This window comes from Vanacampus margaritifer, chromosome 14, assembly GCF_051991255.1.
Source record: "Vanacampus margaritifer isolate UIUO_Vmar chromosome 14, RoL_Vmar_1.0, whole genome shotgun sequence".
NCBI classification, from domain to species: domain Eukaryota; kingdom Metazoa; phylum Chordata; class Actinopteri; order Syngnathiformes; family Syngnathidae; genus Vanacampus; species Vanacampus margaritifer.
The window spans coordinates 14,310,916-14,336,423 of record NC_135445.1 but is presented as its reverse complement, the minus strand read 5'-3'; the positions used below and the strand labels follow the sequence as shown (position 1 = coordinate 14,336,423).

The 25,508-nt window shown below is 38.5% G+C and overlaps 2 protein-coding genes across 5 annotated transcripts in view; both read right to left on the bottom strand.

The window, feature by feature from the left end:
* sardh (sarcosine dehydrogenase) overlaps positions 1–19,287 on the bottom strand; it is a 37,816-nt gene extending 18,529 nt beyond the window's left edge. Inside the window, exons 1-12 of one of the 2 annotated variants that reach the window (XM_077542340.1) lie at positions 19,158–19,287; positions 17,961–18,153; positions 17,735–17,871; positions 17,381–17,559; positions 16,239–16,418; positions 14,803–14,926; positions 14,438–14,538; positions 13,167–13,271; positions 10,768–10,897; positions 10,215–10,301; positions 6,509–6,599; positions 4,691–4,832 (exon numbers count right to left, since the gene is read on the bottom strand). In XM_077542340.1, the coding sequence (XP_077398466.1) occupies positions 4,691–4,832; positions 6,509–6,599; positions 10,215–10,301; positions 10,768–10,897; positions 13,167–13,271; positions 14,438–14,538; positions 14,803–14,926; positions 16,239–16,418; positions 17,381–17,559; positions 17,735–17,871; positions 17,961–18,148 (1,464 nt within the window). In that variant the 5' untranslated portion in view covers positions 18,149–18,153; positions 19,158–19,287. Of the gene's footprint in view, positions 1–4,690; positions 4,833–6,508; positions 6,600–10,214; positions 10,302–10,767; positions 10,898–13,166; positions 13,272–14,437; positions 14,539–14,802; positions 14,927–16,238; positions 16,419–17,380; positions 17,560–17,734; positions 17,872–17,960; positions 18,154–18,384; positions 18,743–19,157 lie in introns of those variants that run through there. The other variant, XM_077542341.1, reaches the window with a different exon arrangement.
* An 848-nt stretch (positions 19,288–20,135) lies between these two features.
* The window catches only part of cercam (cerebral endothelial cell adhesion molecule), a 29,424-nt gene continuing 24,051 nt past the window's right edge, over positions 20,136–25,508 (bottom strand). For 2 of the 3 annotated variants that reach the window (XM_077543029.1, XM_077543027.1), the window contains exon 12: positions 21,983–24,074. In XM_077543029.1, the coding sequence (XP_077399155.1) occupies positions 23,840–24,074 (235 nt within the window). In that variant the 3' untranslated portion in view covers positions 21,983–23,839. Of the gene's footprint in view, positions 21,935–21,982; positions 24,075–25,508 lie in introns of those variants that run through there. The other variant, XM_077543028.1, reaches the window with a different exon arrangement.

Below are 25,508 nucleotides of genomic sequence, written 5' to 3'. Positions count from 1 at the left end.
TTGGAAAAGAAGGATCATGGCGCCTCCAACAATTAGTCCTAATTAGTTTCAAAGGGACAAGTGAACACTAAGTACCTCTCATTCCTGGTGAGACCAGTGTCACACGCACACGCACCCACGACTCATTTAGAGAAGAACGGACTTTTATTTTTCCTGAGCTGCAACTAAAACGGTGTCAACACTGCTCCCCAGCTGAAGGAAGGCCAGTTGCTAGGTGATCGCACCCTTAGCAAGTGATTAGCATGAGTCTTAACGGGCTTGGAGATGAGGATCGGAACAGCCCCATCTCGCAGCAAAGTTACTCTCGAGCTGCAAAAACATGACTATTAAGGGAGGGAAATAGGATGGAGAAATGTGATGTTACCACATGACGACTCTGGCTGGAGAAAAGTACAGCAGGGGCATGAACTAAAGTTTTAATGTGCTGAGCTGTAAGCTCTGTGGCACTTTTATAGTAGTGATGGACCGATATAGTTTTCTCAGGACCGATATCGATACCAACTATTAGCTAATAGCAGTCAAGGAGGCCGATAACCAATATTTCAAGCCGATTTTCATTTGCAGTGAAAGAGAAACTAACTCATCTTTCAAGGCAAACAGAATAATGTGTACTATGACTACATAAACATGGTGGATACCACATGAAAGACCGCGTTCCATTCTTTCATTAAAAAAAAAAAAGTATGTTTCTACCTTATTTCGTTCTTTAGTAATCCATCCATCCATCCATTTACTCATCCATTTAGTAGGGAAGCCCAGACTTCCCTCTCCCCAACCACTTCAACCCGCTCCCCCGACGGGATCCCAAGGCGTTCCCAGGCCAGCCGGGAGACATAGTCTCTCCAGCGTGTCCTGGGTTGTCCCCGGGGCCTCCCGCCAGTGGGACATGCCCGGAACACCTCTCCAGGGAGGCGTCCAGGAAGCATCCAAACCAGATGCCCGAGCCACCTCAACCGGTTCCTCTCAACGTGGAGGAGTAGCAGCTAGAACCTGAGTCCCTCCCGGATGACCGAGCTTCTCACCCTATCTCTAAGGGAGAGCTCGGACACTCTGCGGAGGAAACTCATTTTGGCCGCTTGTATCCGGGATGTTGTTTGTACAGTTCGTGACCATAGGTGAGGATAGGAACGTAGATTGAGCGGTAAATCGAGAGCTTCGCCTTTCGACTCCTTCTTCACCACAACGGACTGATACAGATTCCGCATCACTGCAGACGCTGCACCGATCCGCCTGTTGATCTCCCGCTCCATCCTGCCCTCACTCTGCTCCAAGTCCCGCAGAGGGCACGCCACCCTTTTCCGACAAAAGGTGACATTCCATGTCCCAAGAGCTAGCTTCTGTAGCTGGGAATTGGAACGCCGAAGTTCCCGCCTTTGGCCGCCACCCAGCTCTCTACGCATCCGACCCCTTTGGCCCCTGCTACAGGTGGTGAGCCCATAGGGCTGATTTAGTAATCACCATTTTAAAATAGGTAATTTGAGTGACATTGAGTGAAAATTGAAAAGATAAGGAGAAAATGAGCTTTTTGTGGAGCGATACATTTTCTGCACAACAGTGACTTTGACACAAATATTTTTTGTTTAGTGATGCTCTGTGAATTCGATTTAATGTGACAAAGGCTTTGATCATTCACGTCGTCCTTGAAAACGTTCTATTTCATCAGATTCGTCATGTTTCATTGTAATTTCATACTACCGGGAGCCCATTGAAAAGAAATACAATGCTGCCATCTGCTGGCCATAGTAGTGGGTGTTTTTGATTTCACAAGCCCATTGAGCAGGCAGCGCTTTACAACACGTTGCACTGGCCAAAAAAAAAAAGAAAAAAACCTGCAGTAAACGTAAATTATAACATTTTTGGCGGCATTCATTGAGATTTTAGTATATGTCATTAAACGTTTTTGGCAGTAAAAGAGTCAAATGTCAAAATAAAATAAAATAACTTTTTTTTTCCAAGCATATAAAGAATCGACAGCTTTGTTGATAAATTATTTTTAAAAAAAATTGCAGGGAGCTTCCAGGGTAATCAGCATGTTTTAAATAAAACTATCAATAAGTTTTCAAAACTTTCAACATAATTTCTTAATTTTGATTAGATGTTTAATGTTTTTAAATAAAAAGTGTAACGGAGTTCACAGTGTCAACATTATCTTTTATAGTGGAAATTTAAATAAATTCCTAAATGAAAAATGCATGCGAAATTGCGAATGTAGCTAATTTGTGGGTTTTGTCAGGGACCATAAAAGGTTTCAAAAGCTCTTCGCAGATCGTGAAAAAATTGTCTGAATATGTTTAAAATGTTTTTGTGACAAGTAAAAACTGTCTTTGAACATCTTACAAATTATGATGAAAACCTTAAATTTGCTATGTTCGCAAGAATTCACCGCTCAGTGAGATACAAGCTTTATCAACCCTTCAGATTCGTAAAAAGGCCGATGCCAAATATCGGCACGGAATCGGTCCATCCCTATAGGCACACGAGTAAAGAATAGCATCGTCTTTTAATTGATTCTCATGAATGTGGAATTGAATATTAAAATATCAGGGGGTGGGGACGAGGTGGAATTTGCTCAAACTAACTTTGCCAGTTATACATACCACTTAAGCTCACTTTAATGACATTTCTAGAAAATAATTTCCCATCACTGCTGAGCTATTTTTAGAACAGGCCGACGGGCAACTCATCAGACCTTTGCAGTCTTTGATCGCAAGGGAGCAAAATAATCGTCAAATTTGGCCCAACTGTCAGTATGTATGTACCCTGCTAATGTTACACTTTCATTATTTTTTTACTCAATGTGACATTGGCATTAAAACTGAAGTTTAGTACAGTAGGGACCTCCACTACTTCTTTGACCTTGCATACTGTGAATGACAAAGTGACTAGAGAAGAATGCCAAGTGATTAAGAAAATGCTGCTCAGGGCATTATGAGTAATACAAGAGTCAATTAAAGAAATCAAATGTGCCTCTCGATTACAATTTAGCAAAAAAAAAAAAAAAAAGGGAGCATAACACTTCAATATTCACAGTAAATTATTGAGAGAAAAAAGGACTAATTTGGGTTTAAGAGTTTGCATTTTTCATTTCACATGAAGAAATGAGCTCTAAAAAAAAACAGTCGACAGTAACAAACGTTATTGTTAACGCAATCTGTTGTGCAGAAAAGCGCCGAGCAGCATGTACAAGGACGCACCCTGTCAGACAGCGTGGAAGTTAAATGAAGTCAGCAACAGGAAACCAAGACTAAGTGGCCCATTAATGTTTGAATACAGTGGCAAGGATCCATTAGGAATTTGTGTCGAGCGTAGGGAGAAGTTGAAAGACGCGTGACACTCGGCGACTGGAGAAAAGTGTATCATTTATAGTCACGATGGCAGGGATCGCATTAATAAATGTAGCCGCCGGAGGAGAGTGACACAGCAAACTGCCTCCTGCCTCAGCCTCAATCGTTTTTTTGACCGCGTGAAACGGCAAGGGAGGGTGAAAGGAGGAGGGAGGGACGGAGGAAGAAATGACAATGACAAAGGATTCAATGAGGTAACAAAAAGCAGTCAAAGTATGCCATGTGAACACATTAATCACAAACGTGTCAAACGTGTTACCTTCCTCCTTCATCCGGTTATTAGCGTGGGTCTTAAACATAAGTGTCCAAAACATGCCTAATTTAAATTAAACTGCATTAATAAACTGCACAAATGGAATACAGCCTGGCTTTTTTTAATAGGGATATAACGATCGGCCAGGCAGATATTTGGCATTTTGACAAATATCGTTATCGGCTTCTTTTTTCCCTTTTTTTTTACGAATCTGAAGGTCGATAAAACTGGTCTGTCATAGAGTGGCAAAGTGTTTTGGAATTGAGCAAATTTGGGGTTTCTGTTATTGTTCGTAAGATGTTTGCAGTTTTTACTTGTCGCAAAGAAATTGTGAACATGTTCAGACAATTTTTCGCTCACTGAGTAGATCTTTTGAAGCCTTTTACGAACCCTGATGAAAACCCGTTACGTTCGCATGCATTTGTTATTTAGTTTTAGAGATCAATTTAAAACTGTAATAACCTCAGGGAACTTTTTATGTATTTATTTAAATTTTCACTTGACTATAAAAGATGCTGCCGACACTGGGAATGCCCTGCACTTTTTGTTTTTGAAATAAAAAATAAAATAAAAATGAATTTAGGAAATTAAAAGAAAAACAAGTGAAATTTTAATATTTCCATATGATTAAATTTGGAAAAACTTTATTTTCGTAGAAAACTTTAGGGAGCCATTTACTTTTTGACAGTCAATGGTAAATAATGATTTTTTAATTATTTTTTATTATTATTACCAATTCTTATTTGACATTAAAATTAAGAGGCCGTTTGATTGTTTTTAATGAATGGTTAACTACTTCTCATGCTGATATGACTATTAATCAAGTTCACATGCTACTTACAACATTTAGTTTCCTGGAGAGCTAATTAAGATGTTAATGGGGAGACAGTTTGGACTGTGGAATTAATCACTTCATATACAATTAATCTCAAGTGGGAAATACATGGCATGGTAAGGTACCACTGGAAAAAGCAAATTAAACTTTTTTTAAATCAGTCAGTAGGTATTCTAAAATATACCTGTTAAAAAGGTAAAATATTGATTGTGCATTAGTAAAACACCTGTGAATCACAGATCAAAAGCCGTCTGTCACCTGGTGGAAGGGATCCTTCCTCATGTTTCTGCTCGCCAACGGCTCATCAAACGGGAACACCACTGAGTAATTCTTTGCATAAGACTCGTGGCTCCGCTCTCTGATCCAGCGTTGGTTGTCCGTCAGCGAGTTATGGAAACGCCTGAGATGGGAAGGAGAGCGATTCAAACGACTGTCGCTCATTAAAAGTCACAATCGCGCAGATCGGAAAACTATCGTTCCCCGTTATGATGCTTTGTCACTTTGTCTTATTACTAAGAATAAAGCCACATAATGATAGTATTATTAACAAAAACAAAGCAAAAATCCAGGCACCACTTTCCAATTGATAAAGGCTTTATAAGTTTTCTATGCGACATTTAATAAGAAAAGTAGAGTGAGCATTGCTTGGCTGTAACGCAAATAAATGGTAGTAGCTCATCAATTATGATGTGAAACTTTATAAGGCTCTCTATTGGAATGTATTGATAGGATAATAGAAGCTCATTTTGATTTAGCACAACTATAAAAGGCGGAAATACGGAAGTAGCTGAACTCATTTGCTCCCAAAAATGTAGAAATACGTTCTTTTTTAAATGTTTTAAGTATCCCAAAGACATATTTATACGTTTTTTATCTTCTTTTATGCTAGAGCATACAGAAGGCTATTATGCAGCCTCTCAACTGCGAACAACTGTTAAAATTTTTTTTTAGTTATTAGACAAACGGCCAGCAGGTGGCAGCATAGCAAAGGAGATTAACCAGGGCCATGTTGAAAAAAACTTCATTTACTCACAATTCTAAACAGATTTGTGAATAATGATTAAACTTAGCTATATTCTAATGCTAATTGCTGCAAAACGGAAACAGGTAGAAATTGTCTTTTTTCCTGATAAAAGAAGTGACTTTAATCTTTCTTTTGGTAGGTTCCATGTTTTTATAGCAATAGAACACAATATTTTGTGGGCCTTGCAAAATCAGTCAAAATCTAGTAAAACAGCCGGGAGCGAAGGGGATTGCTTCTGTGAAAATGGCTGGGAGTGAATGAGTTAAATTTGCCAAACAGAATGAAGGGTGGCAGTTATTCAAATGTGCCAAATAGTGAGCCATTTATAAATGGCAACATTGTAATTTATCTTATCTTATTCATGATTTAAGAAGTTACTAACCTTAACTATACATCATTTTAAAGTGCTGCAAAAATACCATTTGGGTGATAAAATTTGGCATGGAGCATCCCATTGGCCATTATCATAAAATCAGATTTTAATTTATTTTTATTATTTTAACTCATTCACTTGCAGCCATTTTCACTGAAGCAACCCTCTTCGCTCCCAGATGTTTTACTGGATTTTGACTGATTTCGCAAGGACCACACAACATTGTGTTCTATAGCCATAAAAACATGGAAACTACTAAAACAAAGATTAGGGTCTCATCTTTCATCAGGGAAAAAAAAAGTATATTTCTAACTGTTTTCATATTGCAGCAATTGACATTAGAACATAGCTACGTTTCATCATTGTTCACAAACCTGCTGAAAACACGGGGAAAAAGAGCTTTTTTGCAACATGGCCGTGGCTGATCTCTTATACTCTGCTGCCACCTGTTAAAACGTTTTTTTTTTTTTTTGGAATAACTACCATTGCTTTAAGCTACTTCTTCAGGTCTGCTCTAGCATAAAAAAATAAGTTTTTGGGAGTGAAGAACAAAACGTTAAAAAACGTATTTATACGTTTTTAGGTTTGAATGCGTTAATAAAGCCAACAGCCATTAGGCCTTGGTAAAAGTCTGAGTTCTTATGCGTTTTCACGTTTTGTTTTGTTTTTTTGCATGTACCTGATGTCGTATCCATACATGTCCTTCTCAGGGCGGCCATGGATTATCCAATGCGCTAGCTCGCGACCACAACCGCCTCCCAGCATCATACCTGGCAGAAATACACACATGACACCACATCAAATATGACTCAAATGCAGCATTTTGAAAGTTCTAATTTAGTGTTCCAGCCATCTTAGTTCCAAAACAGCAGCATTAATGAGCTTTTCCTTCAAGTGACCCCCTCTGCTTGGGTTCCCTTTTTTAGCAATTTGCATACATGTACATGCGTGTGTGTTTGTGTGTGCGCTACGACAACATCAATATGCAGCAGCGCAACCAGAGTGGCCTTGCATCCTTCTTTTATTCCTCCATCACTCCTCTCTCCCGCCATCCATGATCATTTCATACATCTGCAGGCGCCATCACCGCCGGGCCCAGCCGGAGGTGGACGTCTGAGTGGATGGATGGGAGCCGGGGGAAAGCGGGATGATAGAGTTCTCCCGAGACACTGGGACAGGCAGCGGGGCGAGGTGGCACTGATAGATGTCACTGGAGATCACCACGCTGACGTTTGACAAGGCATCGGCACGCTTCCACTCATCTTGTCAGGACTCCTCGGCGACACTTCCTCGTTTCCTCGCTCTATTACTGTTAGCTCGTGCTGCGCAAACATTACTTCCCCGCTGTTTTCTGGATCTGTCCCTCCCGATCTTTTGCCATTTGCTGCATTTACAAACGCTCAGAAATTGTGTATAGATCATGCCAAGCACCCCATAACTGCCTCCGGTTGCACACAGCTTGATGGGACCATACAGGGCAGCCGGGGGGGGGGTTGCCTCTTTTGGCCAGGCTTGTGAATCAGTTGGCATACAATGTTCACAAAAAAAAAAGTGCTCTGCCTACAATGAAATGTTGTGTAAATATATGCTATGAAGGCAAATGAGAGGGTGCTGCAGTCAAGTATCTTCTACTGAAGAACATCACATGCCTGACCTCATGTAAACTGCGTGAGCTCCAAGATAGCGGCAAAGCACTGCTTTTATATTATACATGGCTATGCGCTGACTAAATGAAGCTACTCTCACTCCAACATAGTTCCGTGGTGCCACTAGATAGCGACAAAACAATACTTTTAGATTAGATAGGGCTAGGTTCCGAGTATTAGGTTCCAAATGTGGCTAATAAGGAATATGCTGGCGAAATGGCATTTTTTATTGCTTTGGCGCATCTGAAGAGGCTGATTAAACTGTTCATATGTCACTGGAAGCTTTGTTTAGTTTGTCAGTTTAAAATAAATAAAGATGCATGTAGCTATGACCTCGACTTGCAAGAAGCTGAGCTGCACTGTGTTTGTTTACGGGCTAAGTGTGCAGTTACAGAGTGAGGCAGTTATACTTTTCGTCCCTAATCAAATATGTTCCACGCTTATAATCGCTAAATTACATTTCACAATTGCCCCTAAATTTGATAGTTATTATTTTTGTGATTGGAAATTAATTTGGAAGAGAACTAAAGGGAACATTGTGACAAGCTTTTGACACAAAAAAATGACTGAATTATTTTGACAGAAAATGCATTTTTAAATATTATGTGAATACATTTTTATCACTGCCTAAAATAGTGTTTTGAATTCTCAAAACTTTATTGAGGAGCTTTTCAAGAAAAAAATAAACATTTAGTGTGTGTCCGGATAACACCAAAATGACACATTTGACTTGACAGTTGGCTTTTGGGTCCATACTGCACATTTTTTCACATTTTTCTGTCACTTAATTTTGTATTGATAAAACAAACTATATTGTAGGTCTTGATTAACTTTTTTCCCTCTATTTCAATATTTTTGCTTTAGTAAATCAAAATCTGTTCAAAAGCGTTGCGGCACTCAGCGTAATTACACTCAAGCTAATTCCATTTTTAAAACCATCATTGTGTGTACCTAAAGTACAGGCAATTTCTAGTAATATGCCAAATATCACCGAGATGAAGGTGCTAATTATGAAAAATAGGGCGACTCGGCAACAGCCACACAGTCGTTAAAAGCAATTAGATGCCCCATAATCATCACAGCAAACAAACACACTTAAAACTTCTGACTGATGCTCTGACATGAGGAAGGTAATTCAACGTTGCCTGGCAACGTTTACAATTACCGAAAGCACTTCAAGCCAGTACAGAACTTTAGCCCTGTGGTTTCTTTCCATATTCAAACAGTGAGCCAAGTAAGCTGCTGTGAGACGTGAATGTGTTTTGTGCGATAAGAGATGAGAGATGATACAGCGCGGGTGGGGGGTGGGGGGTGATTTACTGTAGAGAGGGAAGGGGGCAAGGATTTAACAACAATACTTCAGCTTTATTCAAGGCTTGGTTAGTTTGACTTTGGGATGCCACCGCAGAAAGTTTCCCAGTGATGGGAAAGATGGTTAGTGTGGCCTCTTTTTATGATGTTGACAGTTCAAGTCCGGAACGAATGAGATATATGAAAATCATTGTGTTTGTCTACTTGAGAGATTCCAATTTAATTTGTGAAACATCAAGACATTGACTGTGTCCTCATCAGTTTTTTTTTTCTGCCCTGAGGACATATCGTGAATAAAGTCTGAATTCATGCATTTTGGCTACACGACAGCAGTGTATTGCAGTAGAAAAAATAAATCTTTCTCCTATGGCAATTACTTTAACATTTACACCTCCGCACTGTGTACCTTCCTCGGCACTTTGCCGCTGACATTTCTTCATGTCTAAAGTCAAGGGTGAACTGTGTCAAGTCACTTAATGGAATGACATGTTTGATCTGAGGCACTTCTGTATTCCTTTGTGCCTGTCAGAGTCCAGCTATTTTTTTATTTATTTTTTTCAGGAAAGCTCAGTATTGTTCATTCGATTTGACATCATCATTGCTCTCCTTTTTTAAATTTTTTATTAAAAAAAAAAAATAATAAAAAAATACATTTTATATATATATAATTTTATTTTTTTGTATGTGTATGTGTGCGTGCGTGTGTGCGTGCGAGCGTGTGTGTATTCATCAGTTCACCTAAAGCCTATTAAAAAAAATCCCATACTAATAATATAATATAATAATAAATTGCCAAATGCAGAAACATCAATGTAAGTTATCACGATGTGGTGCCTCTCGCTAACAGACAGAATTAAGTAACCAGAATTAGGTTAAAAAATTCTATATACGTAGACCATGTTTCTATAAATTTTGATATTTGGTTTTTATTTGAGGCAGATATTTTTTCCATTAAAATGTGATTTATGAGGAGGTTAGACCATTGGTCGATATTCAGAGTTTGTTTATTTTTCCAGTTAGTCAGAGTACAGCTATAATAGTGAGGAAGGTTAAAGTTCATTACCAAGAACAAAAAAATCATTTAATTACATAATTAGTTTCTTCTTTATTATGCTGCATTTGTCCAGAAATTCATGTTTTTGTACCACTTAAGTATGTAATATATATATATATATAATATAATGTGAAGATATACAATATGAAAAAATAATGTTATATAACAAACATATGCAATAACAACATTTAATGGCAAATTTGCTGAGGAATTTTAAAAATATTCCATGCAAGTTAAATGGAATTTTTTCCCCCCTTTTGAATTATTATTATATATGCAGTGCACCCCAATAGACATTACGTTGAGTGCTTCTGCCTGTTGTATTTGATTAAACAATTTTGCATTGCAAAAAATAAAAAATAAAACAAACTTACCGGCACTGTTGAAGCCACAGCCCAAAAAGAAACCTCTGACCTCTGGAGCCTCTCCCATTAGTGGCTTATGGTCTGCTGTGAAGGATTCTGTAGACAAAAAAAAAAAGACAACAAAATGATGGTAGAAGAAAATAAATATAGGCAATGCAATCCATATTACCTTTCATTGTTATAGGATATTGCATCATATTGTAGCATTGTGACAATGTTACAGTGGTCATTGAGTTTTCGTTGGTAAAAGTAAGTATGTATGTATGAAAGTATGAGTGATGTGTTCAACAGACAGACACATCTTTCTGAACCCATTAGTCTCCCCTCATCAGCAATTTGCATTAATTATGATCTTTCCAATTCTCCGTATTTCCATTTTTATTTCTTTATCAAGCATGGATGTGTCTGGGAGCTTACAGACTGAGTAGGATCACAGACGAATTCTATTCATTACTAAATTTGAATGTGTGACATCTTTTTATGTAGAAAATGGGTTTGCGACGTCTACACGAGGCCGTGCGAATGTGTGTGCGTGCGTGCGTGCGTGCGTGCGTGCGTGTACCTGGTCCACAGACAGTGGATTTAATACCAGTCTGCTCTAAAACGGGAACTCTGTTGATAGCGCCCTCAATATGTTGCATGAATACATCCCAGTCCAAGTCAAAGAGGCTGAAGGCAAACTTATCAGAAACCTGTGAACAAATCACAAACACCCATTTCGAAAAGGGAGTCAATGTTGATGAATTCCCTCCAGGTTTGTATTCAACACATTTTCCACAGGCATCAACATCTATCAATTTGTCAGTTCAATGCCCAAGTTGACGAGTTGTACTTCTCAAAGTCCCTCCTCCTCGATCCAAGCTCCGTTCTTATCGTCTCACACATGCAGGTCACTGGTGATTCAACTTTAAATTCTCCCCTTCCACGTTAATCTGGCTCAGTCAGTAAAATTGCACTTCAAATCAAGTTTCATCCGTTTGATGCCGCCAAAGGGTTTGGTGCTATTACAGAGTTACTACTGTGTTACGTCGTTATTACGCCTCAAGTGGAGATTGCATTTGTCCAATTCAGCACAGTCCTCCATATCCTTCCCAAGACATCAATCCTTCTTACGTCGCCCTCTATTCTCCTCGGTGCTCAGTTTTCCACTAATTCTCATCTCCTCTTTCTCCTCCAAAGCGATCAAAGCCCGCGCTCGGCTGCAGAACGAGGAGAAAAGATCAAGAAGTGGCTTCTGCACACATGAATCACGTCTGCACGCAGCCCAGCACCAAGATGCAAAGTCACCGACTCATGAATGTCAAATCGTTTGATCAAGTCACTTCTGAAACAAGGTCATTTGCACTTGTTGGCCACAGCATTAAGTGCACCTGCACAAATTCATGAGCACCAACAGAGGAACTGCTAGTCTGCTTTGAAAGAGATTGATTAACAATGTCAGTGTCAGTGTCAGAGTTGGAACGGCAAACAATAATTTCTTACATTTTCTTTTAATAACTGTATAAATGAATAGTAACATGTGGGTGAAGTTCAATAAGTCAAAAAAATCTAATCTAATTTGATAAACAAATTGTGTTATAGTGAGTTCTTTGTACAATGTTGTATATAAAATAAAGCATGAAAAGCAATGTTTTTACATCAATTGTATTGAATTATTTTTTTTGCCTCTGGACATTTTATGTAATGTTTTTGATACTATTTAAGGCCTAATTAAGCAGTCCAGAAAATGGATGGAAGTTTTTTTTAAACAAATTTGCTCCAAAAAACTTATAAATACGTTCTATTTTAAATGTTTTAAGTGTCCCAAAGACGTATTTATACTTTTTTTTTTATGCTAGAGCATAGGTGTCAAACTCCGGTCCTCGAGGGCTCTAGTCCTGCAGGTTTTGGAGGTTTCCTTCTTCCAACACAAGCTGATTCCAATCAGCAGGATCTTTATCAGGTTTATGCAGAGCTTGCTGATGAGCTGATCCTATATCAGCTGTGTTGGAGAACAGAAACATCCAAAACCTGCAGGACTGCGGCCCTCCAGGACCGGAGTTTGACACCTATATGCTTAGAGCATACAGAAGGCTTTGATGCAGCTTCTCAACTGCAGAGAATGGTTGAAGAAATTGTAGTTATTACAAAGTTATTATTATTAACGGCCAGCAGGTGGCATCAGAGCAAAAGAGATCAACCAGGGCCAAGTTGAAAAAAGTTCATTTACTCACAATTCTAAATAGATTTGTGAATAATGATAAAACTTATTGCTACAAAATGGAAACAGATAGAAATATACTTTTTTTTCCTGATGAAAGAAGAGACTCTTATCTTTATTTTGGTAGGTTCCATGTTTTTATATCAATAGAACACAATATTCTGTGGGCCTTGCAAAATTAGTCAAAATCCAGTAAAACACCCGGGAGTGAAGGGGGTTGTTTTAGTGAAAATGTCTGGGAGTGAATGAATTAATGACCCGCGGAAATTGAACATCCCTACTTTTTGTGACATTTTTATTTTGTGGTTTGCAGTGAGATTTCTTTAGAACGTATAATATGGACCTTGGTTCAATAAAGGTTGGAAAAAACTGCTCTAAACAATGTATAATTTAATTGGTTGGGTACATTTCATTAGTTTACACACACACACACACAAACACGTGCGCACACAGACTGAGGGCTTAATAATGAAGTCCGTTGAAAGAAAAACAGAGGAAATGGGCGATGATGTCAAGTCAACAGAACGAGCTGCCTGGTGTATTTGATTTTATGATTAACAAAACAAAAGCCATTATTCACACTAAAGTACATAGTGCGACTTGGAGGAATGGGATTAATTCGCATCAACAGAAATATGTCTAGTATCTTGCTGCATGTTACTGTAGTCTGAGTATGGAATGCCATTGACTACAAAGATGACATCATACAGCATACATAAAAAAAGCACATAAATTGCCGGCAACATTTGTAGATAGCTTACCTCGTCCCAAAAGATAGGATTTTGTTCATAGCCACCCACGGACAGGGCGTCACCTTGGAGACGCAGGTACACTGATGCATCATGGTCCCTTACATTTGGCATATTCTGCACAGATGGATCAAATACAACACAGACAAAATAATGAATGCATCCTCCTTAAGGTAATGGCAATGCATCATTACAGCAACATCGAGATCCTGATTCTTTAATGCACACTATCAAAGCTGAACTCTTTTACTACAACAGTGAGAACTTTTCACTTTGTGTCCTCACTGAAATGCGGGAACAAAACATCTAACGAATACTTTCACTCTAAACTTGCTGTGCCTTCGCTACTTGCTCTGTAAGGTGTGTTTTCCTTTCATCCCGGCTGTTCTGTTGACAGTGCAGTGACTCGTAAGGGATTAAAAAAAATAATTCAAATAACACGGAAAACATCATGCACTGTACAACTTTTTGTCTTTGGGTATCTTATTTATTAGCAAAAATTTTGAAACAGAAGTCTCTTTCTGAGTTTCTAATATGAACGAATAAGATCCTAAAGTCTAAAGCTATGGGTTTTAGCTTGGCACTGATAACAGGCTAAGTAATATAATGTTCCTACATGTGGATAAGAGGCTACATGGTCTTTCTCCAATTGCATCGCGACAACATTGCAAAGCAAGCTACATTTATCATCTGCCTTTAAATCGTGACATAATTCACAACTGATAATACGATGGATGAGAAAACAATGTGTTGTGATTCAAACTATAAACTCACGAGGAAAACGTTTACTATCCTCATAAATCAAGGGAAGCAAATAATTCTTCCCAGACTGATTGAGTCGCCCCCTGCTGGCCCTGAGCAAGAAAGCAGTTTAAAAATGAAGCAACTGTGCCTACGTCCACTTCTTTTATGCAGTCTATGCAAGCGTGCGTCTGCATGATGGAGCAGTAATGCGTCTTGAGCTCCTCTTAAACTACATAAGAGAGACTAGTTCTGGCTTAAAAAGCAGCAGCCTCTTGAGGATGAGCACTGTTGCACATGTGCCCACTGGCTCAGGGCACATTCACTAATTTGATACACATGACAGAGTTAAGTTGTGCCACTTCAGATAGGGCACAGCCAGCCTAATACAATTACAATATGTACACAAAAAACACACACAGAACCATCGGCGCTTACACGTTGTACAAGTAAAATGGTCACAGTGCCCCCTGCTGGTTACGCTGACTGACAGAGTTTGTAGCAGCCAACATGGTTTGCTATCATCTGAAGCGGCTACTTACCTGAATGCCTTCAATCCTCTCTGTTACCACGTAGGCGTGATGCATGGCAATGAGGGGCACCTTCACTCCAGCCATTTCCCCCAACTTGGTGGCCCAGACTCCTGTAGCATCAACACAAGACAACAACAATGTTATTAGGCCACCTTGTACTCAGAAAATATGCTAAGGGTAGGGATTTTTTCCCCATAATATTTTCCTGCACTATACACAATACATAAGTCAGATTGACTTGTGAAAGAAATAGCCGTAATTCAAAGCACTTTATTGAAACAATAATGTCAATACGGGCTAAGTTTTTGTTGGATTATGAAATCCTTTATATTATTGGTATTTTTTCCCATCCTCAAAAAATATTATTGCCTGACCTGCGCAGTTGACCACACATGGAGTCTCGATGGTGCCGTGCGGGGTCTCCACTGCCTTGACCCTCTTGACCCCGAGGTCGTCCGCCCGCACTTGGATACCAGTAACAGGGCAGTTCTCGATCACCTGGTTGAGGAGGGCATGGTGACTTTTGGTATTGAGCATTATTCACAGACACTGAAGATATCTGCATACTATGTAATGATATATAAAGATATTGCAGATTTTCAAGTCTGACAAAGTTGTGTTAAATTATCACATAAATGATCAATTTCAGAAAAACAAACAAACATGTTTCTCAATAGGACGAGAAAGTTTCTCGTCCACTAATGAGAAACATATTTCACTTTTTTCCCCTCATGCGACTTTCGGGGTCCATATGTTTTTAATTTAGATTTTTTTTTTTTATCATAATTTTTTTTTATATATGTTAATTTTATTATTGCCCTTTTTTTAACAAGCAGAGTTTGTACTTTTTGTGATTCATTTCTAGCACTTAAAGGAATTGATGTTGTTCTATTGTTTATAACACGGATCTGCAACATGCAGCTCTGGAGCCACCTGTGGCTCTTTAGTCCCTTTCCTGCTGTGGCTCCCTGTGGATCGCTAAGAAAACAAATACCTGGTAGTAAAAATTTTATATATATATATATATATATATATATATATATATATAATTTAGACAAAATATTATTTAAATTAATTCAGGATTAAATAAAAAAATAATAATTAAACTTTTTTTTTTATGTCTGAATCGAAATTTTTAACTTGTCAGAAAAAGAGACAAAAGGTAGATGAAAATTTTTTTTGTTTTTTTTTAATACCTAAATGTCCAAAAAGTTACCATAAAATGAAATGTCCAAAACGGATAAGGAGAAGCAAAAAATTACCATAATACAAAATTGCCAAAAATGTCAGAAAATTGATAGAAAAAAAAGGCAGAAAAAAATTTCCCAAAAATTAAGACGATAAGCAGAAAATTATCATATGTCCATAAAATTGCCAACAATTTGACGGAAAGGCAGAAAAGTCTAAAAATGTATGAACAATTACAAGTACAACAACAACATCAAAAACTGATGACGAAAGGTAGAAGAAAAAGAATCTCTATACGCATCGGATGCTGCTCTCATATTTTTGTGTTCTGCTGCAGCTCTAATCAGCCCATGGCCCCTCAGTACATAAGCCTGACATGAACACACTGTTTCGTTCATCACAATTTTCAAATGTTTTGTGGCTCCAGAAAGATTTTTTTTTGTTATTTGTTTGGCCTCAAATAGCTCTTTTGACATATTTATGAACTGCTATTATTATGTCCTTTAATGTGACTCGCTGCTGCTATTGAGATGCAAGCAAACGGAATTTTGTTGTATTTTACAATGACAATAAAGCTTCTTATCGTATCTCATCTTATCTTGTCTCTTGAAGTAAATGTTACCGTAGCTCCCCTAGCAGAAGCCGCTCTGCTCAGGGTGGTGCAGGTTCCCGCAGGATCCATAGTGCCATCGTTGGGCACGTAAAGTGTCCCGTAGAGGTCGTCAACATTCATTAGAGGATAAAGGTCCTTTGTCTCAGCAGGCGACAGCACATGGGACTCTATACCGTAAACTTTACCCAGCTGGAAGAAAGGGAGCGGTGAAGGCTTTAGTGGTCGTGAAATGTACACTGAAAAGAAACATTTGCAAAATTTGATGAAATATGCAAGAAGAGTCTCTAGGGTGAGAAATCACATGTTGCAGGGAAGTGAACTTCAGACTCTTGGCAATGGTATTAACAAAGGAGCTACTACAGAGCCAAACAACATTTTTTTTATGTACAAGAACCTGCAAGAGTGAACAGCTCTGTGAGAGAATCTTTTACCAGGTATCAGAGAAAAAAATATATACTTTTCTGTAGAGTAAATTTTACTCTAAACAGTCTATTTGGTCCCACTTTAAACAGATTAAAATTTTCACTTGGAAGAGAATAAAATATCCAGAATAAATTTGACTTTTAATTATTTTAGAATTTGCATAAGATTTTCACTCACAAATTCTAAGTAAATTTTGCAAGATAAGATTTTGACTAAATTTCACTCGTTTATTTAAAAACAAACCCCCAAAAAAGTTACACAAGGGTTGAGGAACGAACTCACGACCTTCAGTTTGGGAGATGGCCACTCTACCACCTGAGCTATGCCACTACTACTGTTGGCTTCTATCCAAAAGGAGACCAAAAACAAAGGCTTTTCGATGTCAATGGGTTACAAAGATTCCAGCTGGCACGAACGATATACTAACACACAGTAGGAGCGGCAAGGCTCATGGAGTAGATTGGCTGGCTGTCTCCCAATCTGAAGTTGTGGGTTTCTTCCTCAACCCTTGAGTGACTTTTTTTTTACTCTCTTCCAAGTGTAAATTTTACTCTATTTAGAGTGAGACCAAATAGACCATAGTAAAATTTACTCAACAGAATTGACTGTGTGCAGATAGTATTTGCTCAAGGATTCATTCGGGGATATGAATAATCATCAAACTGTATTAAATATATGAATTCAAAAAATGAAAATGACAAAGAAAGTGATTATTTCCTTCTTCTCACCGACATGAGGCGCTTGTACTCATCCAGCCGCTGCTTGTTGGAGGCGATGAAGAGTCCGCCGTTCTGGATCCAACCGGTGTGGAGGCCCGTCTCTTCCTCCAGGTCTTTGCTGATCACGTTGCGTGTGTGGGCCAGGAGCTCCACCTCAACGTCGCTCGGGCGGAGCTGCCACAGGAGGCCTGGAAGATGTGTCGGAAAAGTTGGCGTCACAAAAGATATACTTCAAACTAAAACTATATGCTTTCCCTTTTTAATGTAGGCCAAATTTAACGTAACACGCTTGAAACCTCGGCTGACCACAAAATAGCCCAATAAAGCCATGAAAAAACACAATCTTAAAAGTCTATTTATTACCTGCTGTGTGCCAGGTGGTTCCAGCAGTCAGTCGGTCCCGCTCCAGCAGAACCACATTGGTCATGCCCATTTTAGCCAGGTGGTAGACGGTTTGACAGCCCAGACTACCTCCGCCGATCACCACTACATCCGCTGACCTGAACCAGGAGAACAAACGATAGTAGTATTGGAAAACAAAGGTCATCTGGAGGTTATCAGTACTGTGGTTGGTCAATTAGATTCCGACCTCGGTAAAGGTTTAGTTGGCCCCGACGTGGCTGCGTCATCCTGTTTGAGTGTCTTCTCATAGGGGACGCTCTTCTCTGTGGTGGGCTCCGAGCTGTAGGTCCGACAACTTGTGCGGCACAAAGGAGTGGCGAGCGGAGGGCGCACCGCCGACACCAATCTCCGAACAGCACTCCCAAGAAAGGCCATGGCCCCTGTGTTAGAAGACGTAACATCAATTCACATTTTTTGGGGGGTGCATATTAATGACATTTGTTCAGGTTTCAGCACCTTGTTTTCAAGGTGTGGGTATGAACCCGGATTCAGAGGGTGGTAGGCAACAATCTTTATTACTCTGCTATGACTGCCCAAGTTAAAATTAGGAAACAAAGGCCAGTTAAAGCTGGATCTGGCCAGTGTCAGCTGTAAAAAAAAACATTACTGACCTCACTGACCTCTGCAGATACTGGGACAGCAGAGTGGACTTTCAGGGAGAATCTTGCACAAAATATTCTGAACATCAATGACAATGTTATATACTAAACAAAATAATGCTTTCCCTATTGTTGTCCGTTTGCAATGCAAGTTTGCAATGGTCGTGAGACACACTTACCCACCATGAGATGTGTCTACTCTTGACTCACACCTGGGCAATGAGACCTTTTTGCAGGGCATTAATAAGTGCAGAACCATCTGATATTTATTAATTTGCAGTGACAAGGGGCTGCATTACTATAGATGTTGCCTTTTTGCACCTTCCTTCATTCATGCATTTAATAACTGTCATTTCCCATCACACATATTTCCTGATCTTGTTCGAATACTTGGGTTGTTGTGTTAAAAAAAAATCATGTCAAGAGCACGTTTGGAAATTAGTGAGGAAAAAGGTGACGTGTTAAATACTTATTTGAGACGCTGTATAGTAGCTACATGGTGAGTTCAGCTACTACATTGCAACACTACATTTATTGTGCCCTATAAACTCTGTTTTAAACAGTATAATTACCTAAAGACGACGAGAAGAAACACGTATGAATTATTTGTTCGGTTACAAATAAAGATAACTTCGAAAGGTTTGCAGGGTGCATGTAAAGAAAGTTGTTAGGAAGTGACTAATGAAAAGCAAACATACTGTGCAGCACAAGCACAAACAAGCCCGTTGTAGACAGCATTACGTGGCACAAAGCTGCCCGCAGCCATGGCACTGGTAAACACTTACCGGATTCCAAAAAAAAAAAAAAAAAGTATGTTCCGTGAAGGCTTGGGGGTATTATGTCCAGGTGAGATACGAGGCAAAAGATCGGAGACAGTTGTACACAACGTGGAGCAGACTACTCGTTGGCCACGCCCACTTCCTACCACGACACTGAAGGTGCCAAACCTATAGTGCGTGGGCCATAAGGGCTCGTCGTGGAGTCCAATTCGGCCCGTGGAGTGTTTTTTCCCCCCACCCAAAATGTATAACTTAGAAAACAAATCGTGTGAAAATCAACATTTACTAATGTCAGTCAACAGCTTCAGGGAAGCCGCTGACCAAAAAAAAGTACATAAAGGCTTGTCTTTCTTTTGCAAACAAATATTTGAATGTTCCCCAAGATTTTTGGAAGAATATTGTACAGACTAACGAGATAAAAGCTGAACAAGTTGCACATCATATCAACAGTCAACCATGTTGGTTGACAATGTAATTCTCTGGGGCTGCTCGCCTCCTCCAGGACCTGGATGACTTGCTGTGATTGATGTACCCATGAATTCTGCCTATTCTAGAAAATCTTAAGGAGAATATTTGGCCATCTGTTTGCGACTTGTAGGACTTTTGGAGCACACTTGTGTTTCGCAGTAGGACAATCTCAAAGACATCAGTAAATCATTAACATTTTTCAGTGGCCTACTCAAAGTATGGATGTTTCAGTGTCAACTGCCTCCTAACTTAGTATGTTCCTGACCAGGCCTGATAAATGAGTAATAGATAAGGCATAACAAACATTGTCGTTTGATCTTAACCTTCCATGCTGAGCGCTACAGATTTTTTTTGTTTTTGCAATTAATCTAAGGACACCGTCAATGCATGATGTAGTGTGCTAGTGTTCCATTTAATGTACAACGAAGAACCAACCAAGGAGGCAACAGGACGTCAGCAGCATTTAGAATCTCACAATCTTTGCCTGCATTTGCGCCTCATGTGAACCCTGTGGAAATTAACCCGGGAACCTTTGAACGGGACCCTCGTCGAATACTAGCCATGGGCTTGGATAACAGTATCTAATCTGGACTATTGTATAACAGTCAGCAACATGAAACAAAAAGTTTGGACATTTGAGTTTGGTATCTGTTTTAACAATACAGTGGAAAATTACCCTGTTAATTTACAACTCCCAGATCTTGCAAAATTGTAATCTTTAAAATTTGTAAAGACAAGGACACACTCACAGGAACAACAGTGCATTATTTAAAAGAAAAATGAACAGGCCCCCAATGGGGTAAAATATATTGGCAGGTAACATAACTAAAACAGAGAAATAATCTACCAAACAAAATATATACACATTTTATTTTAGTTTGAGGAATCTCATTCAATCCGGTTGAAGTCACTTTGTTCAAGATTAATGTAGGTCACGCAAACCAGATAGGGGGCTGCGTGTACAGCTGGGGTATGGCTTGCAGGGCTTGGGGGAGAAATGCACACATGGTTACAAGCTGTACAAGGTTGACTGGAAATATTATCATGGAGAATTTACCCCACCCCCCTCCCAAATTGGCATGATTCAGCCTGTAGCCTTCAGTTGATCATTAATAAAAATTAAAAAATAAACTGAATATCCCTTTGCGCAATACGAGTTTACACTCTTTATGATTACGCAACACATTTCACACAACCATACACATGCACCAAGAATTACTTGCATGTGTCGTACATACCTAACATGCACCTACGCCCATCTTTATGCCAGCAAGTAAAAAAAAAAAAACACACACACACAAACAATAACAGCTACAACGCTAAGGACAGTCATACGTTGACTTTTTAATGGAGCCAGCAGACTGCTAAATGTGGTCTGACCGGTTCAAATTTCAGAATTGTTTATAGACACCGCAAATAAAGAGAGAAAGTGTTATCAAGTGCAAATGTGTGTCACTGGGGGCAACTTTCACAAATCGCTGGCATCGGACAGAATCCTCGTACCTCAAAATCATCACTCTTCAGGAAACAAAAATTTTGTTTGTTCAACCGTCAACATTAATTCGTCAAAGAGAGCACGCCATTTTCAACTCTTTAGTTTGGTCAACAATTAGTTTAACAACACCCACACGTGTGGACTGATTGATTTGTGAAAAAATATGAAATTCACCAAATTGCACCAACAATATGTGTGGCTAGTGATTTGCAATTTCACAATAATTTTAGTGCAACTTAAAATGTACGATAAAATTAACGTACTGTATTGCTAGTCATAAAAACAGTAAATGTGCATTTGAATAATAATTAATATTTTATACATGGTATATTATTCTACCACCATTTAAAACAAAAATATGAATATTGCTCCTAACAGATATGTTATGTGCATCTAATATCCATACTATGTTTTTATGTACTAAATCTTAACCAGGCTTGACCCTACTTACCCCCTGAGATCAGATGAAGCATTCTCAGAATAGAATGGCCACATAACAAAAAATAAAATATCAGAACTCACTAGGAGTTATAATATAGCTTTTATATATTCAACACATGCCGACTGTATTGCATCTTGGCAGAGCAGCTGAGCTTCATCCAGCTGCTTTTATACGGCATTGGCAAGCATGTGCTCCCCCGTGTGGTCACCTTGTGTCGGTACAATCTCTGACTAACCTGACAGCAGCAGATAATTCACGCACCCGCTTGGAATACAAAACTGCCTGGAAAAGGGCAGGCTCACTTCCTTCAGCCGTTCTTGCTCCTCTTTAAGTGACATTTTGCCACGTTCTGATAAAACTGCTCCTCCACATCAACATCTACAACATAAAGTCACAGTCATACAATGAGAACGCTTTAATTTCAAGAATTGATGATACACTTGTTGCTTTCTTTAGAGCACGTATTGCAACAAAATGCACAGAAGACACTGGCAAGTGGAAAAAGTTGCGAGATGAGAAATAAATTAAGACAATAAAGCATTCGGAGATGAACAGCCGATTGATTCATTGAAGTGTGTGCAGTGGTTGCATGTAAAATCTCATTTGGAGTATCAGAATTAGTTACTTGTATTGTAACCCCGTCGAGATGAACTTGAAAGGGAACCCAGTGATGCAACAGGAAGCAAATTAAAGCTTATGTTCTGAATTTGGTTATTTACTGGAGTTGCATGAGAGGTGCAATATTATTAGAAAGCTGTCTGATTACGATGCACCACACGTTATTTTTTTTACGCTTGTGAAAGCTTGCCAAATTTTTGCCTTGACTGCTGTTCAAAACAAAGTAAGCATCATAAAAATTATTAAAAAAATAAAATGCAGGGGTAATTACGCAAGACGTTGAGGGAATTACCACATAGAACAGGAAGTGCAACTGTCTCGCATTTGGGTCTGTAAACAAACACAGTGCAGTTCAGCTTCTGGCACACCGACATCATCACCATGTTTATATAAAAAAAAAAAGGTAGCACAGTGGAAAAGCAACATCCAGCAGTATTTAAAGAGCCTCTCTTGCGTTCTTCAGATGGAGCCAAATGTTTGTTTTCCTATAGCATAATTCACACTGTTACTCTTGCATTAATCGTCATTATTAATGTCTCAATAAAAACACGCCTTATTAACTCATTCACTGCCATTGATGGCTATAGACGTCAAAAATTCATTTGAACTACAGTATTTCTATTAGTTAAAAAAAAAAAAATCCACTTTTATTTTTTTTATTGTACATTTAGAATAGATATAAAATTCGGGATTACTCTTGAGTTAATTAGTGAAGTAATGTGATTAATTACAATTAAAAAATGTAATCGCCTGATGCCCCTAATTAAAAAGAAAAAGAAAATAAATATTATAAAAAAAAATAGGGGCGTCAGACGATTATTATTTTTTTATTGTAATTAATCGATGACTTCAATAGTTAACTCACGATTAATCACAAATTTTATATCTGTTCTAAATGCACAATATTTTTTTCTAGGTTTTCATACTCTTGTTAACAAAAGTGGGAAAAAAAAGTGAAACTAATAGCAATAATTCAAATTTTTACGTCTATAGCCGTCAATGGCAGTTAATGAGTTAATGTTGCACTTTCCAAAAAATAAAAATAAATAAAAAATTGTTGATTCATTTTAAATGTGTATACGCAAAAGATAGAAAGTTTGTAACATTATCATTCCGAATATGAACCAAATAATACCCCAAACCCAAGTGTACATAGTAAAACATGATTGTTACACGTTATAAACGCGCTCTCCTAACTGCAATGTGGCCCACAATAAAAACAAATTTGACACCGCCGCACTGTCCTGCAGTGTCATTGTAACTATATATATTTTTTAAGTATCTTTGTAAAGTCAGATTTTTTTTTATTGACCCTCAGATTGTGCATGTGTACCTAATGAAGTGTCTACTGAGTGCATTTATGCTGCTGATATGAGGTACATTTGGTGATGAACAAAAAAATGAATAGTTTGTCATAATCACACATTCAGAACGTTAAAAATGTCTTCTCGGCAGAAAATGCGTTTTTGTGCAAGTCATAAGTCAACCAGTCCCTGATACACACAAAGTACACACTTACCACCAACCCCCTGTGCCATGTCGTCACTAACGCGCTTTGCAGCAAAGTCCACCTTTTAACGGCACAGGCGATGCACGAGACACATGGTGGGATTGTGAGAACACTTGGTCCCGACAGTATTCACCTCACTATCGCCTCCCGACGCTCTAGAGCTCGTCCCTGTAGGAGGTGGACAGCATCTCGGGTGGCGGTACGCCGCCCTTCAAAGTCTTGTGGGAGCCCCTCCAGTCGGTGCGCACCGCGTCGTCATCCCACAGCGTGGACGTCTCGGTGTCGCTCACCCACTGGGGGTCGCCGGCGTAGTGGCAGGGTTGCACCAGGAGCGGGCGCGTGCTGAAGGCTTGTAAGTTCCTGTTGGGGAAGTGCGACTTGTGGTCCTCGCTTGAAGGGAAAGAAACGGGACGGAAATATTAACCCAGACACAATTTTAGATAATTGAAGGCACAAGTTCATAGTCAAAATAAGAGACACGCTGTAAAGGGGGGAAAAGCTAAAGAAAAATGAAAAAAAAAAGTCAACAAATTATGATAATAAGGCAGTGCTTCTCCAATACGTCTAAGAAGAAAATATTTTGCGACGCCCACAAACTCTCCACTGCAAGTATGAATTGTGTCCATACAATTGTTGTCAGAACACCTCTGCACAGGAGCGAATAAGTGAATAAGAGCGCCACTGCCACCTACTGTAGTGAATGTGCAATTACACGTTATTCTAGTACACCAAAATAAATAAAATACAAACGTTTATGATTTTAATATTACAATTTAGTCTGGTAAAATTGCGGCTTTACTAGTAAAATTCAGACTTTTTTCTTGCAGTACTAAGACTTTCTCATTTAAAATATTTTCTTGTATTTTCATGCCTTTATTCCTTTAATATTACAAAACTTTTTTTCCTATGAACATTGACTTTTTGTGAAAGCGATTTTGTAATTATGACCTTTTCATTTCTTTATGATCTTTTTCACAACATTACAATTTATTTTCACCCAATTATTTTTTTTCACTAAATATTAGTTTTTTTTAAATCCATTATAATTAATATTTTCATTTTAATTGAAAAACAAAAACAAAAAAAATGGCTTCAAAGTATTAATTTTATTCATGTAATGTTACAGCTATTCTCTTGGTAATAAAAATTTAATAATGCCATTATATCCATCACATCTTTCTGGTAAAAATCAATTAAGAATTTATCCTCATATTTCCTCACAATTTTTCTAGGGATGGGCAAATACCAATACCAGGTATCGGTACCAGGGTGATTCCTGGCCTTATTTTAAGGTACTGGTCTTCGTGACAGTGGCCAATACCAATATTGGCTGCCGTCTTGTGGCCATTTAATGATAATGAACTAGAAATGAGAATAACAGAAAACTGCCATTAATTTCATACAATTTTAAGGAAAATGCGTTATTGGGATCTATACATCTTTCTTTAAAATGGTGTCATTGTTTTTAGGGGAAATTTTATGTATCAAAAGTACTGGTGGTATCGGTACTTAGTATCGGTGACAACTCAACAGTTGAGACTCATACTGGTATCGGTCTGAAAAAAGGTATCGAACATCCCTATATTTTTCCTCATAATATGACTTGATTCTAATAAAATAGATGAACGAAATAGCCTATTACATCTTCATTTTATAAAATGAATGCTTTTTGGTTGAAATATTACAATCTTATCATCAAAATGACTTTTTCCCCTCAAACTATTTAAACTATTCTTTCAAAATTACTTGTCTGTTGTTATAATACAATGACTTTTCTACTTTTCAGTGTGTCCCCTTACACTCCTTAGTACACTCCTTAGCATG